Raw genomic sequence first — 22,062 nt, 5'->3', positions numbered from 1 at the left:
ATTAGTAGAATAAAGTTATTTTTTTGTTTTTGTTCAGGTTTGGAAGAAACCGGTATCTATAGAATTTCTGGTTCATCAGGAGATGTGACGAAATTAAAGAACGCATTTGAGAACCGTAAGTACAAATAAAAAATAACATATTGAACAGTATGATTTGTAAGGTTTCAACCTGACCACTTCTTCACAGAGGCCTTTGACAACCCAGTGTCTTATGCTCTGTCTACACTATCTAACTTGTTTGACAAAAAACATTTTTTGTCACATAAAGTTTGATAGTCTAGACAGCGCTTTAGACAGACATTGTTTCTTTTTCTTGCAAAAACCAGACCACTTTATTTGTCACTGAAGTGACTAACCATGGCTCAGGAATGAGGTTGAGGGAGGCGGAAGTGTTATTCTTCCGAACTTTGTTGATCAAATCCATAGGTTTACTATACAGTATAATAAATCCACTTTTTACAGATCACAGAAGCTGTGAAAACATAATGAAACTAACAGACATCCACGCTGTTGCCGGTCTTATGAAGCTGTACTTCCGTGAACTTCCTGAACCTTTGTTTACGAACATTCTCTACACAAAACTTGTGGATGCTCTCAGTGAGTTTTGTTTTATTTTGTTTATATATTTAGGCAAATTGCCAAGGAGCGAATTCATTCACTATCCTTTCTTAAAAGTGGCAATCCTTTTCACAAGACAAACATAATAAACAAGAGGCTCTACATAAATAAAGTCTTATTACAAGTCTTTGGGAGTGGAGTTGTAAATTGTCATTAGAAAAAATCCATGACAGGACTTGAACCCAGGACCCTTGGATTGGTAGCCAAGCCACCAAGCTACATCTCCACTCAATATTGTATTATTTCTAATTTTAGGTTTGACTGATCAAGAAACGAAATCGAGTACAATGAGGTCATTGGTTGATAAGTTACCTGAAGCAAATCGATCCACAGTCTTCGCCATTTTTAATCACATCAAAAGGTAAGTTTTGATTTCAAAGTGAATGGTTATAATAATAATAATAGTGAGGTCATAGGTCAATAGACATTTTAATTTGCACCACCAATTTCTGTACATAACAATTTTATAATTCTTGTTCCAATACCTTGTAAATGTGATTTTTCTGTTTAATCATCTCAAATCTAAAGCTCTGTCTACACTATCAAACTTTTTGTGACAAAAAAATGAGATATGCACATATATGGACACGATGATGTCATATGACTACCATATTTGGGTATATCATCACCATATTTGGGCACATCACACCTTTTTTTTGTCAAACTTGTTTGATAGTGTAGACAGAGCTTTAGAATATTATTGAAATAATAATTTTGAAAAACAATAATTGCTTTTTTCCCTCCAGAGTTTCAGAGAAGCAATCATCTAACAAAATGTCTCTGCAGAACATGGCTACTGTGTTTGGACCGACTCTTCTCGGACCAGCACTCTCCAAATCAGCATCCAACGATCCTCTTCAATCAATTGTAGGCATGTCTGACGTCATGTCACAAGTTGGTATCCTGTCGTACCTCCTTGAGCACTGTTATTAAAAACAGCAGCATTTAAAAACGTTAAACATATATTTATATATGAATGAACTGTAAGCTGACTTAATTTTAAGGAAGAATTATTGAAACAAAATAAAAAAAATGAATTAAAATAAATCGGCTTTAATTATAATAGATTTATTGGTAGATTGCTGCCCTCAATTGTTGACTGATATATTTTTCCAGAATTACTGTATACATTTAAGGTTACTTAGCAGATTATTAATGATATAACTGACTTTTGAGAAACCACAACTCCCTGGACAACAACATGTGTATTAATATGTAAGATATATAAGAAATATAAGTGTATATATTTATCTATTTTTCATAAAAATGACACATTTTAGTAGCAAGACAATCGGAAACGTCATGGACGTATATCTCCATGAAAATATGTACTTCACACTACGGTTCTGTCTGTCTTAGGGACATCATTTTAAAGAGAAATATGTACTAGGCACTATGACTGCTAACTCTCTTTTGGGATCCTACTATTCAGAGCAATTATGTACTCTACTAGTAAATAGCAATATCTATCTGACACTATGTTTAAGAGACAAATATTGCAAAACTTTTTGTTTTGGCCCTGAAAACCATTATTTAAATTATTTTAACTTTTGCAGTGTAAACTTTTCTTAATACCGTTTCTAAAAAACAATTTTATAATATTTAAACGTTTTTGCCATTATTTTCTTACTCTCGGGCTAGCATTAATCAAATATAAACATAAAAATTTAAATATTAAGACAAATATTAAATGTAAATAAAAGACAAAAATGACAGTAAATAAGAATTACTACACAGATATGCTGTTATATAGACATGCATAAGGATATATAGATATGGGGAATATAATATATTTTATTTAATTAGTTTTTTTTTAACGTTCTTTTGTTTAGTCATCATTCCATGTATATATTTGTAGATAAGAAGAGATTACAGTTGTATATATTAGATGTATTCAGATTTTTATCAGACTTTTTCTATAGACAAAAAAAATTATTTGAAATCATAAATATGATAGCATCAATTGTTATGAATAATTATTTTTATTTAATAAATTTATTTAATAAATTTCAAATTTAGTGATGTTAGTACTAACAAATCCAATGTATCGAATCTATTGTTTTCTATCAATATTTATTTTATTTTCATAAATAAGAAATAGATGTTTAGGTACACAGATACTATAAGGTTAATTAAAGTAAGTATATTTGTTAAGATTGACTTGTATTGTTTAGTTTATGACCAGGGACTATTTATTTTCTGTTGTACTATTTTACTATTAAAAATGTGTTGATAACTGACATGTGCATTTATGACTACTTGCTTAAACTGGTTTGTACAAATTTTCTTTTTATATTAAGCAAATAGTTTTGTTAATTCTGTTTTTGTCATTAAATTATTATTATTGAAATGCAGCAACTGGATGAATTAATTTACTTGAGAATTAGTAGTTGTTTGTGCCAACTAGAGGCTGGCTTGCTACAAAAGTTAGTGTGCACATAAGTAGTGCATTGTAGTAAATGATGCCTATTTCCTACTAGATAAAATAATAAAATACATGTTATATACCTATTCCTGACCCCAACCCAAACCTATTATAACAGTATCTCCATATTCTATGTATTTATTCTCTCCCCTCCAATATACTACCACCCAATGAAAATCCATAACGTGATGCTCTTCTCACTATTTCCCGGCCCACCACGCCCATTCTGTTCTGTCATGAAAATATAAAAGAGTACATTTTTTGGATGCAATTTATTATAAACAAAATAGAAAGTGAAATAATATGATATGAATAAAAAATGATTAGATATGTTTCTTAAGCTCTGTCTACACTATCAAACTAGTTTGACAAAAATGTGTGATGTGCTTAAATATGGTAGTGATATGCCCAAATATGGTAGTGATATGACATCATAATGTCCATACAGTTTATGGGCATATCAATTTTTTTTGTCACATAACGTTTGATAGTGTAGACAGAGCTTAAGATAACAAAACAGTTTTATAAAATGTATTTTTGCTATTACTTTCAATGCAGACAACAAAACAGCTAATTGTTCAATCAGCCGATGCAAATGCCATGCATCCTGTTCTTTTTCTTTTTATAATAAATCTGGAAAAATGTCAACTACGTGAAAGGTTGAAAATCATAATATTTTTCAGTTGCTTTTTATTAAATAAAGTTCACACATCATTTTTGTATCTTCAACATTTCGTATTTCTTCCAATTTGACGGCAATACAGTAGAACATGATCTATTAAGAGTAGGCCTACACATTCGGATAAAATGTCCCTGAGGTTTGGCCTTCGTTCTTGGGAAAGTGTTCCCTTTAATATATAATATGTGTCCCCTGAATAGAGTAAGGGGTGTCCCGAAGGACTGCAAGTACTAAAACCATTATATTCGAGAGTTCAATGAAGTTTCAACACACCACACTTAAATTTTAAATTATATAATAATATAATATTAATTGTTGTTTTAAAACATTGTTCCTGCCTGTCCACACGTACACGTAACGTAATTTTTGCTATTAAAAATTAGTGAAACACACGAGAGAAGTAGAATACAGTATTTCATTATGCAAATATCAGGCAGAAATAAGTGTAACTTGAAAAGTTGATCCCTATCGAATTTCTCTCGAATAATGTGAGAGTCCCACGTATTACGGTAATATTAAGTGTTTGTTTTGTATGTTCATACATCCGTTGAAATACTTGAACGTATCTGTAACGGAACCGTTTCCGCGTTCATCATACGGCGAGTAGACCTACTGGAATCTGTTAAAGGTTCCGTATTGTACGGCGGCCGGGCCTCGAGAACAAAATAACCAACTGCCGCTGTGATGACGACACAGATGAACATCCAACCGTTAAAAGTCATTACGATTAACATGAGTACATATCCAGTGACTAGTTTTATGCAATTTAGAAAAGATAGAAGAATGTGTATGATGATCCTGAAATAGATAAAAAAGATGCAGGTTAGGTTATGCTTTTGGTCCATGCTACAGGCTTCACATGTGATAAATATATGACACTGTATCACATAATTTGTCTATAATACTGTAAAAGTTACAGTGCCAAGTCTTTTATGTTAGCGAATACATTATTATCAATATTTGTTGCACAGCGAACAGTTGTAATATGTGGTACCACCACCCTTCCGAGTCTTTCAACTTGGAGTCGAGCAGTTAATTACGAAAGCAATATCAATTCAATTCTTATTAAACACAAGTTAAAGTGGAAAGACTTCTATGATTGAGTACGTCATCATAAAAATATACGCTACGCATGAGTAATTGTATTCATATTACATCCAGGTAAGTCAACTTAATTCACGTGACACATAAAAGCAGACGAGAAAAATCCGAGGTAAATCAACTACTGACCAATCATAACACAGCATTAATACATCATCACCGCGCGCGCTCGCTCAAACACCACTCACCACCGATCATGGACGACAACACGGCAAAATAATGAAAAGAAAACGTGTAAGTATTTATGGAATTAATTATATTTTTGTATAATTTTATGTTAAGTAGTACCGTATATACAGTAATTTAGCTTGCATTGCATCAGAACTTAGATATGCGTCTTTATGTTGCCTTGGTACAATCTCTTAGCCTAGAGATAGGGTAGGCCCACCCGAACCCATTCTCATTCTGTGCATGGCCTGGAAAAAGAACCGGAGTAAGAAGGCAATTCTGAATTATGTAGGCCTAGACCTAGATAAACAAATACGCTAATCTGTCGCAGATTGTTTGGATTGTTTATTAAGTGCGTGATTTTTATTTTATACTATTGGACGATGTGAGGAACAACAGGCCTAAAAATATCACTTTTAAATTAGTAATTAGACCATTCTAATTAGCTGTGGGAAACAAATATTGATCGATTAAAAGTTACTTACTTTTTCCTATGAAGAGTTTGTTCAGTAAAGGTAGGTTCACTATGTAAAGTATCAAATCTCACTGCAGTCCATCGGTCACACTTATCCAAGGAAAGACTTTTAAATGTTGTTTTCATCTGCAAAGTGTCGCTTAATACACGGCGTGATTGAAAATCATCGGCGGAGCGCGTACTTGTGTCACGCACTTCGCACGCGTTTAGTAAGTGCTTAGTTTTCTTTCCTCGGAGACGTAATAATTTAAGACGTTGCTGATACACTTGTAATTTATTCAGTCCATTTTGACGTAAACGTTTAAATATTTCGAATGATATGCTTAGAATTATTGCAAGTAATAATGCTAAAATGAAATCTATAACAGAGAAAAAAAATTAGTACTGGTTAAAAAATGTTAAGTTATTAATTTGACTCATAGGCCTAATTCTTAATATCATCACTAAAAGATTACAGGCACCATCATGAAAAATTGGCATTTTTTCCCTTGTTCACTATTCATATAAATCATCATCATCATCATCATCATTATCATAAATCAACATCATCACTGATTCAGATGCAATAATATCATATCATTATCATCTTTATCATTACCATCGTCTCTCATCAAGCAGTCTAACATGATGATTACCTGTAGTTGTATCTATCGTCCAATTTTCAAATAGATAAACAGGAATTTCTAACGAGAAGTGAAACGTTGACTGCAAAGTAAAAACATTATATAGTATATATCAGAATGATGATATATTAATCATTATATGCCAATATGTTTGCAAAGACCTATTAGACCTACACTCTTTCATTGAAATAGTATTAATATTTCGACATAAAAAAACAGCCATAATAATACACAATATAAAACTCAAACAATGCAGTAATAAAGTAAGCCGTACGCATATATTCATTTCTCCATGGTTTAACTCATAAAACCGAGTAACAATCTGTTAATCAATGCTTTTGTATTCACTTTATGTTAACAAAAAAAACTAGCCTCGTGAACTTTGATAAATAAACAATGTGCTGAATAACTCTGTTTTCACCATGTAAAAATTGCTTCCGACTAGAACGTACACTCAACGTAAATTTAACCCATTACGAAAGGCAGTTTGTGATTGGTCAAATGCCTTGCGTTGCGCGTACCGTACGTCATTGAGTTGCGTCCTAGTTGAAACCAAGCTTAAATCATGGAGCTATAAATAGAACTAGTTTTGTTAATGTATATAACGCTTGGTTCCCACTAGGACGCAGCGCAAGGATGTAAGCGCAACGCAACCTAATTGACCAATGACAAGGAACAGTTCGGATAATCCATCGCTTAGTTAGTTACTTATGTTGCGCGTACGCCCTTGCGTTGCGACCTAATGGGAACCAGGCATAAAGCTCCATGGATGCTTAATTGTACGTACCGCATGGCCGTGCATGTTGTGACTCCCACTGCTACCGTGCTCACTTGTACCGTTATGGTCGTTCATCGTTGCACTCTCCCTTGACGTATTCCAGGAATTGTTCGCCTCCATCATATCACCCATACCTGAATGGACATGTTCATTCATTCTGCCGACTCTTTTGTTTCAGCGGAATTCACGTTGTATTAAATACAGAAGAGAGTAACAGGTGTTTAATCCAAAACAAAACGATTAAATGTCAAAAAAACGATTCCAAATACTGGAAATTGGATTATTATCCTTGTGAGTCTTGTCTCTTCCAATAAACTACTACATTAATCAACAACATAGTCTGCCAATATGGTAATAACAACTTTTTTTCACGATGCCGTGATGAGTATCATCTGTAAATATATTAAAATAATCATTTTAAATTGGGAGGAAGTAAAGTTGATCCCATCTGGTTTGTCACGTGATGAAATCCACCATTAGACATAGGCTTGGTTTACTGACGCATGAAGTTTTTTTTCAAAGAGTATTTAGTTAAAAACAACTTGGAGTTTATAAAGACATTAGACTGTTCACACAGGGATACTTTGTAATATGTAAGCCTATGTCGTAGGCCTATAGGTGAAATGTACACGGATTATAGCATTCAAAGAACTATAATACTGTATTGTGTACCAACGTCTTCAACTTTCCAACTAATTGTAACTTTGGATTTAGCTGTTTACATTTTGTTCTCGTTATTTGCTTTTTTATAAGCAACATAATTGTAAAATATAAGCTCGTCATAGCATTTGGTAATCCTGGACACAATGAGGATTATATTATAAAATAAAATTCATTATGTCCCACTGTAGACATTTCCTTGTACACAATGAATAATATATAATAAAATCATTCACAGTGAAGTATTATGTTATAAATGCAATGTTTTATGCAACTATATTATTTTTGATAATCCAGGCCAAGAGGAATTGTATTATACATTTGATTGTGTCTCCCATTATCGACACTTTGGTAATCCGTGGACACAATAAAGAATTATGTTATAAATGCAATGTTTTATCCAACTATATTATTTTTTATAATCCAGGGCACGAGTGGTTACCGGTATGTGACATACAATTAATTACGTCTTCCATTACCGACACTTTGGTAATCCGTGGACACAATTAAGAATTATTTTATAGTTTGAAGAATGTTTATCCACCAGCTCTTAGTTATGGACACACAATGAAGAATTATTCTTTATTTATGGACCACTATATTCATTTAATCCAATTAAGAATTAAGAAATGGAATGACTCAACTAAAAGACAGAAACCACATATAAATAGAGATATCAGCACGTATGTTGCATGCCTCTCATAGCCAGTGGTAGTTAGGGAGACTATTTGGTAGCCAAAGATCCTCATATTTATATTACCATTTCGTTGCAAAAATGCTAATGTTTGTTTGTATTATGTTTAATATATAAATGTTCAAGTGTCTAAAGAATGCTGTAGTATATAGTATTATAGTATCCGGTAAATTCACGTAAACATGTTATAAGCAAGCATGTCAAAAACAGTCGATATTCGTCTCGTGTGGAACTTCATTAGTAGTAAGGTACTTAATCAACAACCGATTGTTGATCGAGTCATGAATAAAAAGCATTGATAATTTGTTTAAGCAAATTAAATATTTAATCTGGTAGAATTTCTTGTTTCCTTTACAAGACGCGAATACAGTGGGCGTATCTGGGTTGACACGTAACGTAAAAAAACATGTTCAGTTGAATATTAATATCAAAGTTCGTAATTAAAAGTAGGCCTACACGTAACGAAAAAAAAACATTACTTCAAAAGTCTTCTATGTAGGACCCCTCCCTAACAGGTATAGCCGACCAATTTAATATATTTAATTCGCTGTTAGCGTTTCGATAATAATTACCACATATAGGCCTACTTTGTGTCTGAATGGACACTAATTCAATAGGTAGCGGCTGTAACGGTAAATATTAGCGTCATACTCGTATTCTTTGTATGAATTATCCCGTTTATGTACAGAGGTACGACAACAGGACATACTGAGCAACAGCCATGGATTAAAGTACGTGCTTATGTCAAGGGTGTTCATCTTATCAGTTATCAGTTCGACACAATCACGTATACATTATAGTAAAATTATTTAATAAAGAATACTATAGACAGCAACCTGGGAACGGCATGGGAAACTATATTTTTGCCAGGTTCAAAGAAACTTATCGCTCAATTTGAACAAACGTTGGGAGGTTAATTAAAGAGTACTAATTATTAGCCGGTGTATTTAAGTTTGGTATCTTAACATGGGATAATATTATATGGTCTGCACGTATATCGCCGTAGTCAACTTATAATTGACAGGAAACGGGTATACTCTTTGAAAGAGTTAAGTACTAAGTATGTATATCCACGCTTAGGCTTAATATAATGTAGATACTGGCTATAATTAATTTTACTTTTTGACTTAAGTAACCCAGGCACGTTACAAAAGACGCACGAGAAGACGTAGGCCTACTTAACTTATACGTAAATAATTGATAATTGTCAATAATAAATGAAAATCAAACTTACTAACATATGGAGGAAAATAACAACTATACGCAGAACAAGTTGATTATGTAAAAATATAATGAATAGCACTTAACAGCCAAAAACATTAATGTCTCCTGGGATGTGAAACGCATGCGCAAACACTTCCATTCGAGCTGCAGACAGCGATATTTGATGTGTTGGCCATTGGTGCGTCAACTAAGTTATTAATATCAAAGTTCGTTAAGTACTGTATAAATTGTCATTAATATAAATTGATAATAGATGGCGCTCTTTTATAAGAAGGATTATAATACATGCTATTCAAAGAAATCTATGTTAAGCTCTGTCTACACTATCAAACTTTATGTGACAAAAAAATGTGATGTGCCCATATATTGGCGCGATGACATCATATCACTGCCATATTTGGGCATATCACTACCATATGTGGGCATATAACTACCATATTTGGTCATATCACATTTTTTGTCACATAAAGTTTGATAGTGTAGACAGAGCTTAACATAGATTTCTTTGAATAGGATGTATTATTTCTTCTTTGATAGCTTAGCTTGATAGTGTAGACAGAGCTTTAGAGTGAAAATAGTTGACTGTTTAACGTCACATTTTCCCCGAAATTGAATAATCTTAGCTGATCACTCTACAATGATAATGCACAATAATACATGCATAATTTAAGTTTATTTTAATGAACGAAAGAAATAGAACCACAAGAATACATTTAATAGTTCGTTAAAATCTCAATTTTATTATCTTATGTATGCAGCACACAGTACTGTAATAATAACAAACCTTTCCAAAAAAGGAATCAATTGAGTTGAAGCTTAATAATAAACGACATTTTAAACAAATACACATCTATTAGAAATAAAAATATTTAGTTTAATTTATTTAGAAAACGACCCTGAAATAGCATACCATAAATAGATAGGCCTATGTTCATACCATGGACCTATAAATTAGAGGTCCATGTTCATATTGTGTGCAACTTAGACTGTAAGTACCAATTACAATATTATCACACACACTTCAGGGATTTAGGAATATAAACTTTAAGACAAGACAAGATCACTACTAAATAAAATTGCAGTAAACATTTGATGTAATATTTTTAGAGTAAGAAATATATTATAAATATATATAAATAAAATAGATGAGGTATTTTAATGAAGAGAATGTACTTTAAAATTAAAAAAAAAAAAAATCATTTTTAACCTCAAGTTCAGAGCAATGACAAATACACAAATAGCAAATATAAAAATTGTACAGAAAAATAAAGTAAAATTGGAAATATCATAGATGATTTAAATAACATTTAAATACAGAATAAAAGTAAATTTTGATATACAATTTGGCAAATTTGAATTTAAAAAACCCAATTAACATTTGTGTATATATTTTACAGGGTATTACATTTGTTCTCAGTTATTATCAATATAAAAAATCGGGGAGGTGAGGGAGACTGGAGAGTAACCAGATTTCTAACATTTTAACTAAGGTAAAAAATTAAATAAGTATTATTTACAGGCAAGAACTAAGTAAAATATAACTTATATAAACAAAAACATGATACAATATTACACTATAAATTAAATTACTCTGAATACAATATAATTATTATTTCTACAATTGTGAATGACATTCTAGATAGTAGTACTTATTTACTTACAGTACTAGTCTGGGCAACTAAACTTTTATGACTACATTTACACAATCCTGTTCCTTTGGCATACAAGTACTACTGGAAAAAATTATCCTACTAATGTACATATTTCTGGTGGTCTATATGACCTAAATACTGCTACGATATCACCTGACATTAGGTGAAAGATTCAGAGTGAACTTCAAACAAGCCTCAAATGTCAATAGGAAGTCTTCAAATTGGCAAGGCTGCAGTGTACTATGTAAACAACTTACTTAAACAATTTACTCAGCAAGCCTGAAAATGAAAATTCTGAATTATTACAAACGCTTTATTTCAACCTTTGGTTGTTTTCATACCAAATAAAAAAAAAAATAAAAAAAATTTAATGGTAAATTTAAAATAAAATATCGAAACAAGCAAATCATAAATTTGGAAAAACAGAATTATGAAAGAAGAACAAGAAAGAACTTACTTAATTGTTATGCATTTCTCAGAGAAGAGTCTTAAGATGAAGGATGACACCTCACCGAGATGAAATGTTGATGGAATGATGACGTAATCACCAGGATCAAGATCAAACTGACGATTGACCTCTCGGCGGTTGATGTACGAGCCTGATGTGCCAATGTCTTGCATGTACAGGATGTCATCTTTACTCAGTCTTTTACCATTTTTCTCTGTAGCCTGCAAGAAGATTATACTGATAAGTAATTGTTTACTACACTAATGTACTATACATTCCCACATAGCATGGTATAAACGTAGATCTCGAGTACACCAGCAGTGAAGTCAACTGATAGTATCTGACGGCCATGTGTCTTCAGAAGAAGATGGCTACACGAACAGCATGATAAATACCATGTTTAAAAATGTATCGGTTGCCTTAATAGCAATGAAACATTTTTCAAACTGATGGACTACGATGGCACGATTATGTTCGTATCTTGTAGATATTACCATTACTATTATTAAGACCCTTTGTTTGCAAACAATAATAATAATAATAATAATTCCCTGGGATCAAAACAAGGAAGTTCCAAATACAAGATAATACACACCTTGTATAAAACAAATCCAATGTTGTCCTTCTTTGCCATGTAATCCTTTTTTGAGCTTCGATACTCTTGCAGCAATGAAATAATAACAGAACAGCGCCCCCATTTTGCTGAAGTATCCTCTTCAGAGTTCCAATCATCTAAAAGATTAGAAGTTGTCATAATTCAGTTTGCTGCCCTCTGCTTCAAATGAATCAAAACTTTGGCTGAAGTATACATTTTTCAGTCAGTGTACACCTTTTCAGAAGAAGAATCATTCATGGTATTGGTTCATTCACAATGCCAGTGGCATAACGTAGTTTAGCCCTCTAACGCCTGGTAGTTGCATTGGACTGCGCATGATGTGGGGCCCTTAAGTTCTGGGGCCCCTGGAGGTTTAGCCAGTGAGCGTTCAGAGCCGTTACGCCACTGCACAATTAAGGCACGGCTAAATTGTATGGAAAGAGAATCGACCATAACTAAATAAATCTGTACACTTTTTGTAGTATAGCACTAGTGTTAGATTTGACACTTTGGTATAACACACTTACCTGCTTCTGTAACTGTCAAAATATATTGTTTATTCATCATAAATGAATCTATATTATTTCTAGAACCACCAGCAGTTACACCTTTCACCCAGGATCCATGGATGAACGCGGAATGTAGGGTGCTAACTGGGAAAAGAAAATAACAGACAACATGATTGATACAAAATGTTACTCTTCAATTTTTATTATACACAAATTTGAAGTGGGAGAGTTAATTGTACTATTGTCACTAATGTTCATTTTTTGTGTTGTATTTGTTATTCTCATCTTCAAATATCAATTGCCACTGATTTATACTGTAATACCAGATGTAATCCCTTCCACAAATCCACACAATATTAACAAATGTATGTATTATTGAAAATTTGGATTTGAAGACAAAGAGGTAACCAAACCACAACAAATAATATTAAAATCTCACTGTCTGTATCTAGTTTGTTTTCAGCAAGTCTGCACACAATGACTCTAGTAAATTCACTGCAAAAGTCTTGAAATGAAATCCTATGTAAACAACAAGACAAAAGCTATTCAATTAGAGCAAAATATATGACATAATGTTTGCATAGTCAATCAAATGAATACATTTTTGTGGTACGGTACATCATGTGTTTTTAAAATAAAGTAAAGTTGAGAATACTGTATCTCTCAGATTCTGAGGAAATCAGAATCAATCCAGATCAGAAGTTCTGGGATTGACCCAAGGATTCTGGGATTGAGGAAATGTTCTTACCAAAATTCACCATCATCTTTATCTTGGAGATCTAGAGCTTTTTTGTCATCAGGCTTTACTCTGTCCCACGCATTGGACCTGCAACAAGAAAGAAAACATGTTACATAGCAACAAGAATTAAATGGTCTCACCAGTAACAGTGGTGCTTATTTGAGGTACTTGGGAAGATTGACAAGCACAGTACGGTCATATACAAACTACAAAAACTAAATTGAACCAGTTTCTGACAAACACAACAATAAATCATGATATAAATAAATATTACCCATCACTGAAGTCTCCTGTCCATTCGGTTGAGTTTCCCCAGGGGTTACGTACTCGCAACAGCGCCCCCTGGCTATCGTCCAAAAAGGTAACCCACTTCACCGCGGTAATGGAATATGAATGACCGGACACTATTCCTTGTTCATCGGCGTTGGCAAGTTGCCAAGCTCCCTAAAGGTGTATTGAAATTAAACAATGGAACATATAGAACTATTTCATATGTACTCAGTACAGTAGACTTGCCCCAAGTCTGTATTTATTGTCTTTTTTATGTTAGTCTACCAGTCACGTTTCGATTTTTGTCTGAGATTACAAGCTCAAGTAATATGAAACGCCATAGGTGCCAAAATATTTATTTTGTTACTATATTAAATCAAAACTCTGTCTGGAACCCAGACTATCAATACAGTAGTATTTTTTTGAAAAGTTATCAGAAAAGCCATGAAATTAACTTTCATAAAAATGTACTGATTTCCTACATTTTTCATTCTGAAACTGTCACGTATATTCAATTTTTTTTTTATGCACAAACAGGAAACGACATTGACTAGTATTGTTTGGTTAAAAAAAAACTATACTTTTGTTTAATATAAGATGTATAATAGTTCACCTTTTTAGAGCAAGTCATAAAAGCATTGCATTTACTGCCTTTGCAAAGTGACCTGAATACTTCTAAGTCAGTACCAGTATCAGGTTTAAGTTGAAACACTTCAGTCAAGCCACCTGTCAAATCAACCATAGCGTCAGAGGCCTGCCCTCCATTCAGGCCATCATACGCTCCGTTCAACCTGAAATAAAATAATATACAATTGTATTTTCTAGTATTGACAATCTGGCAAAACAAATACAGAATACAGAAATTTATTGGTCCAAAAGGAAATTTGTTTCGTTAACAAGCTCTCAAACAATACACAGTATATATATACTATGTATTGTATAAAAAAAAATTTACTTGTCGCTTCTTTTATGTGGGGATATTGTTTATCATTTGTTAACCTGTTATTATTTTCAATGCTATTTATTTTAATCTATACAGTTCACATTCACAGAAGAGCTATGAATGAAAACCAAGAACAGGTTACAAAAAATAGGTTAAGTGAAATAAATTTGGTGAAAAGTGGCGACAAATACCTTCTTTTAACAATATGAATACTTGCCTTATGCTTATGGGCAGATCATACATGAGAACTAATAGACTTGGGTGAGGCATGCCTAGCCCCAGTGGCCGTATTCACCAATCACACAAATTTCCCTTAAATATTAAGTACTTTACTTAACTCAATCAATATTCTATTCACTTAGATAGGAGATTTTGTTTCATTTTAAAGGTAATGTGTTTCTCTTAGCCCAAGGAAACAAGCCACAGGGGCTAGGCACGCATCATCCAAGTGAGATATTTCCCTTAAATATTAAGTATTTTACTGAACTCACTAAATATAAGTAATTCACTTAGATAGGAGATTTATTTTTTATAGTGTTTCCCTTAACCCAAGTGTAAATGGTGAATATGGCCACAGGGCGTTAAGGTGCGTCCCCTTGTGCAACAGTGATTGAACCATTTAAGGTGCATTTATTCTTATTTATTTATTTATTCTTATACAAAATCCAGTAAAGAATGCATCCTGTCTTACTTGGCATAGGCCTTTTCAATAAGTGCTGGCCAGAACTCATTAGTATTACTTGAGTGCGCATACAGAAGTTTGCCATCCACTGTTGGTAGTCTGTCATCGATTATGACATCAACCCAGCTTCCAAAACGCCAGAAACGAAAATGAACTATCCCACAATACCCATCTCCATGTAAAGGCTGGTCTCCACTAACAATCTATCAATGTCAATCAATCAAAATCAATTCCATAAAAATAAGGATATGTACTACACAAATGCCATCAAAACGTTATGGAAAAGGGAACTCAAAATAAGGAAACTTTTAAGTCAAGACCCTTAAAGAAAAAAAAATCAATTATTGTGTTTGTAAAGACAAACAATAAGCAAAAACCAATTAAGTTAATTTCTTGTTAACATTATTAAACATTAAACAAAACATATATCTTGATCTCTGTATATCAACTTTAAAATAGTATAAAACAGATTTCCTTTTCATACATTTTCATACATGGAAATCATTACTCTTTTACAAGGAAGCATTCTCAAGTTTTACAATACATTTCAGTTCACATAAGGAACTATATAACTACAATAAAAGTAAACTTTAAGATTGTTATTATTAAAAATGCTACATCATATATAATTTGCATATGAAGTTAGTAGATGGCGTCATTAAAATAATTATCAATGTTATATAGTTTCAGTTACAACATTCATAGCACCTTGGAGACGCTCCAATTCTCTCCCCTCAAAACTCTTTTCAATTACATTCAATTATCCCAGTTCATTTGCTTTTATACTTAGTTTCGCTGATACTATATTTAGCCTCGCATTGTGTACTTTACTATTGTTAAGTCTATTTTTAGCCCAGCTTACATATATTTATAGCTTCCGACTTTATTATGTTTCCCAATTATAACAGATCATTGACGTCAAAATAAACGTTTAAAAGAGACTACCTTACACAAAACCAGGATGCTAGTTAATAGACATGATTTCCTTGAACTTGTAGTAAGCACTCACGATCCATATATGGGTGTGACTGTCCCCACCTCTAAATAGGTGTTATAGAGATTCTACTATTACTATAGTTATAATAAATACATTTTAGTTTGATAATGAACCGTGAACATTTATAGACTATTATTTATAAAGTAAACAATTGGGTGTTACTGAATTAAGTTTACGATGGTATGTATTTTATGTAACAATTGGGTGTTACTGTATTAAGTTACGGTGGTATATGTATTTATTAATCCACCATGAAAACATACCAACACTTAATCAGGGCGGATTCAGGATGTTGGGAAATCTATATTTATACTTTAGATATAAAGATAAATCAAGTGCTCAGCCAGAAAATACAGAGAGCAAAAGATAGTGCATTTAATACTTTGAACCATATAGAAGATACAGATAACGTAAGACTTTAATAAGCTTTTATTAAGTCTGTCATCAATTAAGTCTGTAGTGAGAGGTTAAAAACAGATGAGGCAAAGATAGAATATAATTATTTATACAAATTATGACGAGCTGTACTGGGGGTGGGTGGTGAAAATTGAACATTTTAGACGAGGCGAGTTCTACCTCATACTGGCTATGGCGCTGCCAAAATCAAAAACACATTTTGCCAATAAGTAAAGCTCTGTCAACACTATCAAACTAGTTTTACAAAAAAAGTGTGATGTGGCCAAGTATACGCATCATCATGTCCATATATGGGCACATCGCATTTTGTTGTCACATAAAGTTTGATAGTGTAGACAAAGTTTTACTGTATTTCTTTTACCTTTGAGATTAAGTCTTTATTCTTTGCAACTCCGGCACATGCTGCCAGAAACCAACAGTCACTGAGGCTGCCCTGTATCACATCATCTCTACTGATCCCATCCACCTGCAGTAGTGGATCATCACATAGTTCCTGCAAAATAATAATAATAAGCAAATAATAAGGAAATACAGAAGACAAAAAATAATAACTGTCCGTCCCTGTCTGTCAGTAGCTAACCTTCACTTATGCTTATTTAGTTATCCGCTTGGTATACCAAGCGGATAACTCCTTGTTATTGTATGAGATCAATATTTTTTTTCTGTATTATTCTTCTTTCCTTCCTTCCTTTTTGTGAGTCGTGTTCCTCTAAAATGTGTAAACATAACATTTCATAACTTTGACAACATATGGGCATTTACGTGAAGTTGTGCACCTCCTATTTTTGAATGACGTCATAGTTGCGCAACGTGACTTACGCGCAATTTTATGAATTTCAATGATTGATCATAGATTAAAAACCAAAAGTCATTTAGTATTGACACTTTGACAAAATTTAAGTCATATCAGGGGCAAACTTTCTACGGATTAAAAATGGCATGTTTCACAAGAAGTTACGCGCGCACGCGCATTTAAAATTTCAAAATGCGCAAAATTAATTTCTAATCAACTTTTTACGCGTTTCTTGTCATTTTGAGCATGTCAAAAATTCCCACGGGCGCGCAATTTTTTACGCGCGCGGTGCGCACGTAGCGTTAAAAACATATTTTTTTCTCTTGAATTATATTTTTCAAGCCTTTCCTAGTAATTTTGAAAACAATTTAGACCTTTTCCAGTTTAAATAACGCCATACGAACACGTTGAATTAGACAATTCGTGCGCGTTTTTTATGAAAAAGCTTAAAAAATCGTCAAAATTATGTCTTTTTTTAAACAGTCATAGTTTCTAAAGTAAACCGTTAACCATTTATTTTTATTACAAAATCTAGAAGTTGATGAGTTGTAGATATCGGATCATGCATCAATAAGGCTAAAAAAACATTGTGACGTCATCGTATGGCCACACGAATGTAAAATATAGGATTTTTGTCTCTTTCGTTATTGCTCATCACATTCAATGGAGCGCATCACGCTTATCTGTATTCCTTTTTCTCCTACATTTATATATATTGTGTAGGTCAATCAACTTTCTTTAGCATGAGATAAAAATATTTTAATTTTTATGACGTCATCATGCCTAAAAATTTTAATTACGTGGGTCATTAATTTCATCTTTACAGTAAATTTTAATCTGTAATAGCTCGTAAGAATAAAATGTGATAATCACGATCAAAACGTTTTCTGGAAGCTATTGGATTGTAGATACGAATTCATGTAAACATTTTGCCAATCGGATGTTGTGACGTCATCATATGGCCAGTTGAATAAAAAAAAGTCGTATTTTCATATTTTGCGTAATAGTTCATCACATTTAAAAGGGTGCGCATCTATATTTTACGTATTCAAATTTCTTCTACACGTTAATATGTTGTTCCTGAGATAATTTCCTTCTGAAATTGCTATCTAAGTGTTTCATTTTGATACCGTCGCCATGTTAAAAATTGGAATAAATGGCGGGTCCCGTAATTTCACCTATTCTACACTGTATGTAATATGTATACAGCTTATACTGTTTGCATGTATATACTATATGCCACAAAATTGACAGAATTCAGCACTAACAGCATATCATATTCTTCAGTTCTTGTCATAATGCCATAATCTTTATCTGTGTGCAATATTCCAACGTATGACGTGCACGTGGCGTTTGTCGTGGTGCGGATAACTAACTCGTCAAAGTGACGAGTTTCATGTCTAGTTATTATTATTTTTAACTTTTTTATTCTTTCTGGTGGATCCAGGCTTAAAGCCTCTTGGGGTTTAAATGGTATTCTCCAGGCATAATGCAACTATTATTTACTTAATTTCCAACCATTTGTATCTATTTTATTTTTGTATATGTTTGCATTATGTGAATAAATCTGAACTTGAACTTGACTTGAACAACGAAATATAGTAGACAACAAAATAATAACAACAACGAAATATAGTATAACAAACAACTAATAACAACAGTACTGGTTGATCAGAGGCTATTAAAGATGCATATAATGTTGTTTTTTACTTTTTGCATCACACATGCAGCTAACTCATCAGGAAAATCCTGGCACCACTTTTTACAAAAAAAAATTCCTACTTCTAGATTTTATAAACTTCAAACGTCCTTTGAACTTGAATAGGGAGCGGTCATAAAAGTTTACAACAAAACATTGACTTTTTTGGCCTGGCAATATATTTATAATAGGACTATTATAATAGGTGTAGTACGATACAATGCAATAGTTGTTTGCAATAGGATTACCTATAAGGCAAACAGGAAAGAAAACATAGGTCCATGGATATATGATAAAAGCATTTTACCTACAGCTATGTGTATGCAAGTAAAAGAGGAAGTATGTATACCATGGAATGTATATACAGTATTATGGAAACTAAACTGAAAATTGAACTCCTGTAAACACTTTCATGAAAGCACACACAATGTATAAAGGCAAACAGGAAAATTAGGTCCTTGAATAATACATGATAAAAGCATTTTACCTACAGGTATTTTGTACAAGTAAAAGAGAAAGTATGTATACTACAGAATGTATATATTATTGTGGAAACTATATCTGAAAACTGAACTCCTGTAAACACTTAAAAGCAAACTTGAACTCATCTATATTAGAATATAGGCCAGAGGCGAATCCAAGAATCTAAATGTCGCAAATTGTAATACAAAAGATAGGACATCAAATTAAGCACAGCCTTTCATTTCACCATTTTTCATATGACAGGCTTGGTTATCTCAATTCAATTCAATTTATTTCCACAATACACATTACCATACAAGACAATAAATACAATGAAGTAATCATGAGGGGGGAGGGTCATATAAGTCAGAAAGACTTTAAGTTTGACCCACCCCAAGATATAACAATAAATACAATGAAATAATCATGTGGGGGGAGTCAGAAAGACTTTAAGTTTGACCCACCCCAAGATATAACAATAAATACGAATACGAAAAAGAAAAAAAAATACATAAACTAATAATCTTATGCTACTGCTATTTTATATAAAATACTTACCATTGGTCGTTTCCATTCAACGGCAGCAACATTCGAATCTCGATCGACAAAGTACATAGAAGAGGAGTCCGCCGGAAAAACATCATCCTCAAATAGTTTACCGTTGCAACATGTTTTCTTTACTTCCTTTAAAAATTCTTCATAATTCTAAAAAAAAGTTAAAAACAAGAGTGATGGTTTACAAGAAAGATGTGAGGGTGTGAGTTAATAAATCATCTTTGGTGTACCATTTAGCTATTGGACTGTTTCGATTCTGAATTGTTTTTCATTCAGTACTTATTTTTCAAATTTTTTAGCATTAAGCAACAAACACATTTGCATAATTTTTACCATTACAATTTAAAATAAAAACAGAATTCATGTTGATTACAAAGTTTTCTCAAAGTAGCTAAAAAAAAATTTTACTGAAAAGATGACAATAAAAAAGTAACACGTAATATAGGATAAACTATTTTACAATTTGTCTTGCTTATAAACTAAGTTTCATTTGAGGCTTGAGTGGAATTGAAAGAGTTACAACCCTGGCACTAGGTCAGAATTGAACCCTGGGATTGGAAGGCAAGCGTGTTAACCACCAAGCTGTAACAGCACCACTTAAAATTGCATTTAGTGTAAAATGTATATGGAAATTTACCTCTGTTGTACCAAAGACTAAATTTCCATCTGGATGTGGAGAATGTTCCAACTCTTCTACGGGTATATCACTTGGGCATTCCTCATCATCAACAAGTCTATCTAGAAGTTCTTTATATTTTAGAGCTGCTTCTTTCTCTTGGGGGTCAAGGGGCTTTGAGGATCCCTTACTGCAAGATGTCCCCATACTTCAATTTACATCTACAATCTATTATGTGTAATTTGAATTGAAAGAAAAAATGAAATAAACATTAACATAAATATTTATTTTAATTAATAGAGGACAATTTAATTAATATCAGTTCTTTTTAAATGAAAACTACATGCATATCCTCTTTAAAAAATTGTATATATTGATATTCAAATACAATTTGGCTAAATAATATATTCATTAGGCTGTGTCTATATAGATAAGTATACGAATATCAACTACTGCACTGCACATCAATTTCTTTCCTTTAAGAGCCTAAGTATTGATCACATACAACATTCAAGGCTATCTCATTGTACCTGTGCATTTATTTGCATAGCAGGGCTAAAAACCATATCATTTTAATGTCCAATGGTCCATTTACCATGCCTAACAAATAACACATCTATACCTACCTTATAATTATTAAGTTGTCAAATTAGAAATAAACAGCAATTTTTTTTCCTACTAATAATTCATCAATACTATTTGTATACATCGTTGTCACTAGCAGCATTCTTTTGTTGTAATCTCACTGTTTACCTTTTGTTGTTTAACAGAGTAGGGAGTAAATATGTGAATTACCGCGGTCCGCCTAGGTTAATAGACTCATTTTTATTTGTATGATAATGGAACATTCCCAGGCGCCATAAGAACTGTACTTATATTGACTTTAATTATTTTTGTTTATTAGAAGGAATTAAACAAGATGTTGCTGGTTGAATGTACATTTACTGAATGACAACGAACAAATATAGTATTTTAAAGACAAATGTTAGAAATTAATATTATGTTTATATAAATCAAACTCCTTTATAAGATTCAGGAAATTGTATTGGTCCACTTTAAAATGCTTGGCATACATAAAACAATAAAACAACAAAGAAAAATACATCAAATTGCAAAAGGCAATGTTAAAATACTATTTATATGTTAAAATACTGTTAAAAAACAATTAAAAATAAATGTTTTTGTGAAGCAAATATAAACGTTTACATAGTTTGTAGTAGTGTAGTTGTAGCTCTTCTTG

General features: G+C 32.5%; 3 protein-coding genes across 4 annotated transcripts in view; 1 reads left to right on the top strand and 2 right to left on the bottom strand.

The window, feature by feature from the left end:
• The window catches only part of LOC144835314 (active breakpoint cluster region-related protein-like), a 30,714-nt gene extending 27,333 nt beyond the window's left edge, over positions 1–3,381 (top strand). For both annotated transcript variants that reach the window (XM_078690398.1, XM_078690397.1), the window contains 4 exons: positions 38–115; positions 463–597; positions 874–979; positions 1,365–3,381. In XM_078690398.1, coding sequence (XP_078546524.1) covers positions 38–115; positions 463–597; positions 874–979; positions 1,365–1,551 — 506 coding nt within the window. In that variant the 3' untranslated portion in view covers positions 1,552–3,381. The remainder of the gene's footprint in view (positions 1–37; positions 116–462; positions 598–873; positions 980–1,364) is intronic.
• Positions 3,382–3,473: 92 nt separating this feature from the next.
• LOC144835317 (uncharacterized) lies at positions 3,474–7,177 on the bottom strand. Its single transcript, XM_078690402.1, has 4 exons — positions 6,877–7,177; positions 6,102–6,171; positions 5,477–5,825; positions 3,474–4,520 (listed from the first exon to the last, which is right to left on the bottom strand). The coding sequence occupies exons 1-4, from the start codon at positions 7,021–7,023 to the stop codon at positions 4,259–4,261; spliced, it is 828 nt and encodes a 275-aa protein (XP_078546528.1). The 5' UTR covers positions 7,024–7,177; the 3' UTR covers positions 3,474–4,258.
• A 2,903-nt stretch (positions 7,178–10,080) lies between these two features.
• LOC144858676 (calpain-A-like) lies at positions 10,081–21,553 on the bottom strand. Its single transcript, XM_078714774.1, has 13 exons — positions 21,449–21,553; positions 20,844–21,030; positions 20,210–20,356; positions 17,059–17,190; positions 15,293–15,486; positions 14,272–14,449; positions 13,663–13,832; positions 13,398–13,475; positions 13,089–13,168; positions 12,668–12,793; positions 12,141–12,277; positions 11,555–11,766; positions 10,081–11,376 (listed from the first exon to the last, which is right to left on the bottom strand). Exons 2-13 carry the CDS (start codon positions 21,027–21,029, stop codon positions 11,364–11,366), a joined length of 1,653 nt encoding a protein of 550 aa, XP_078570900.1. The 5' UTR covers position 21,030; positions 21,449–21,553; the 3' UTR covers positions 10,081–11,363.
• Between the last annotated feature and the right edge of the window lie 509 nt (positions 21,554–22,062).

This window comes from Antedon bifida, chromosome 2 (genome assembly GCF_963402885.1).
Source record: "Antedon bifida chromosome 2, ecAntBifi1.1, whole genome shotgun sequence".
Lineage (NCBI taxonomy): Eukaryota > Metazoa > Echinodermata > Crinoidea > Comatulida > Antedonidae > Antedon > Antedon bifida.
Note: the sequence above shows the minus strand (reverse complement) of the source record. Positions and strands in the feature narration are given on the sequence as shown.

Coding starts and splice junctions, on each gene's coding strand:
- LOC144835317 (XM_078690402.1), bottom strand. CDS start 7,023: ATGAATGAACATGTCCATTCAGGTATGGGTGATATGATGGAGGCGAAC. Junction 5,826..6,101: donor GACGATAGATACAACTACAG/GTAATCATCATG, acceptor TCTCTGTTATAG/ATTTCATTTTAGCATTATTA. Junction 4,521..5,476: donor CAAACTCTTCATAGGAAAAA/GTAAGTAACTTT, acceptor TATCTATTTCAG/GATCATCATACACATTCTTC.
- LOC144858676 (XM_078714774.1), bottom strand. CDS start 21,029: ATGGGGACATCTTGCAGTAAGGGATCCTCAAAGCCCCTTGACCCCCAA. Junction 13,169..13,397: donor AAAGATGATGGTGAATTTTG/GTAAGAACATTT, acceptor TTGTTTACATAG/GATTTCATTTCAAGACTTTT. Junction 12,278..12,667: donor TTTGACAGTTACAGAAGCAG/GTAAGTGTGTTA, acceptor CTAATCTTTTAG/ATGATTGGAACTCTGAAGAG.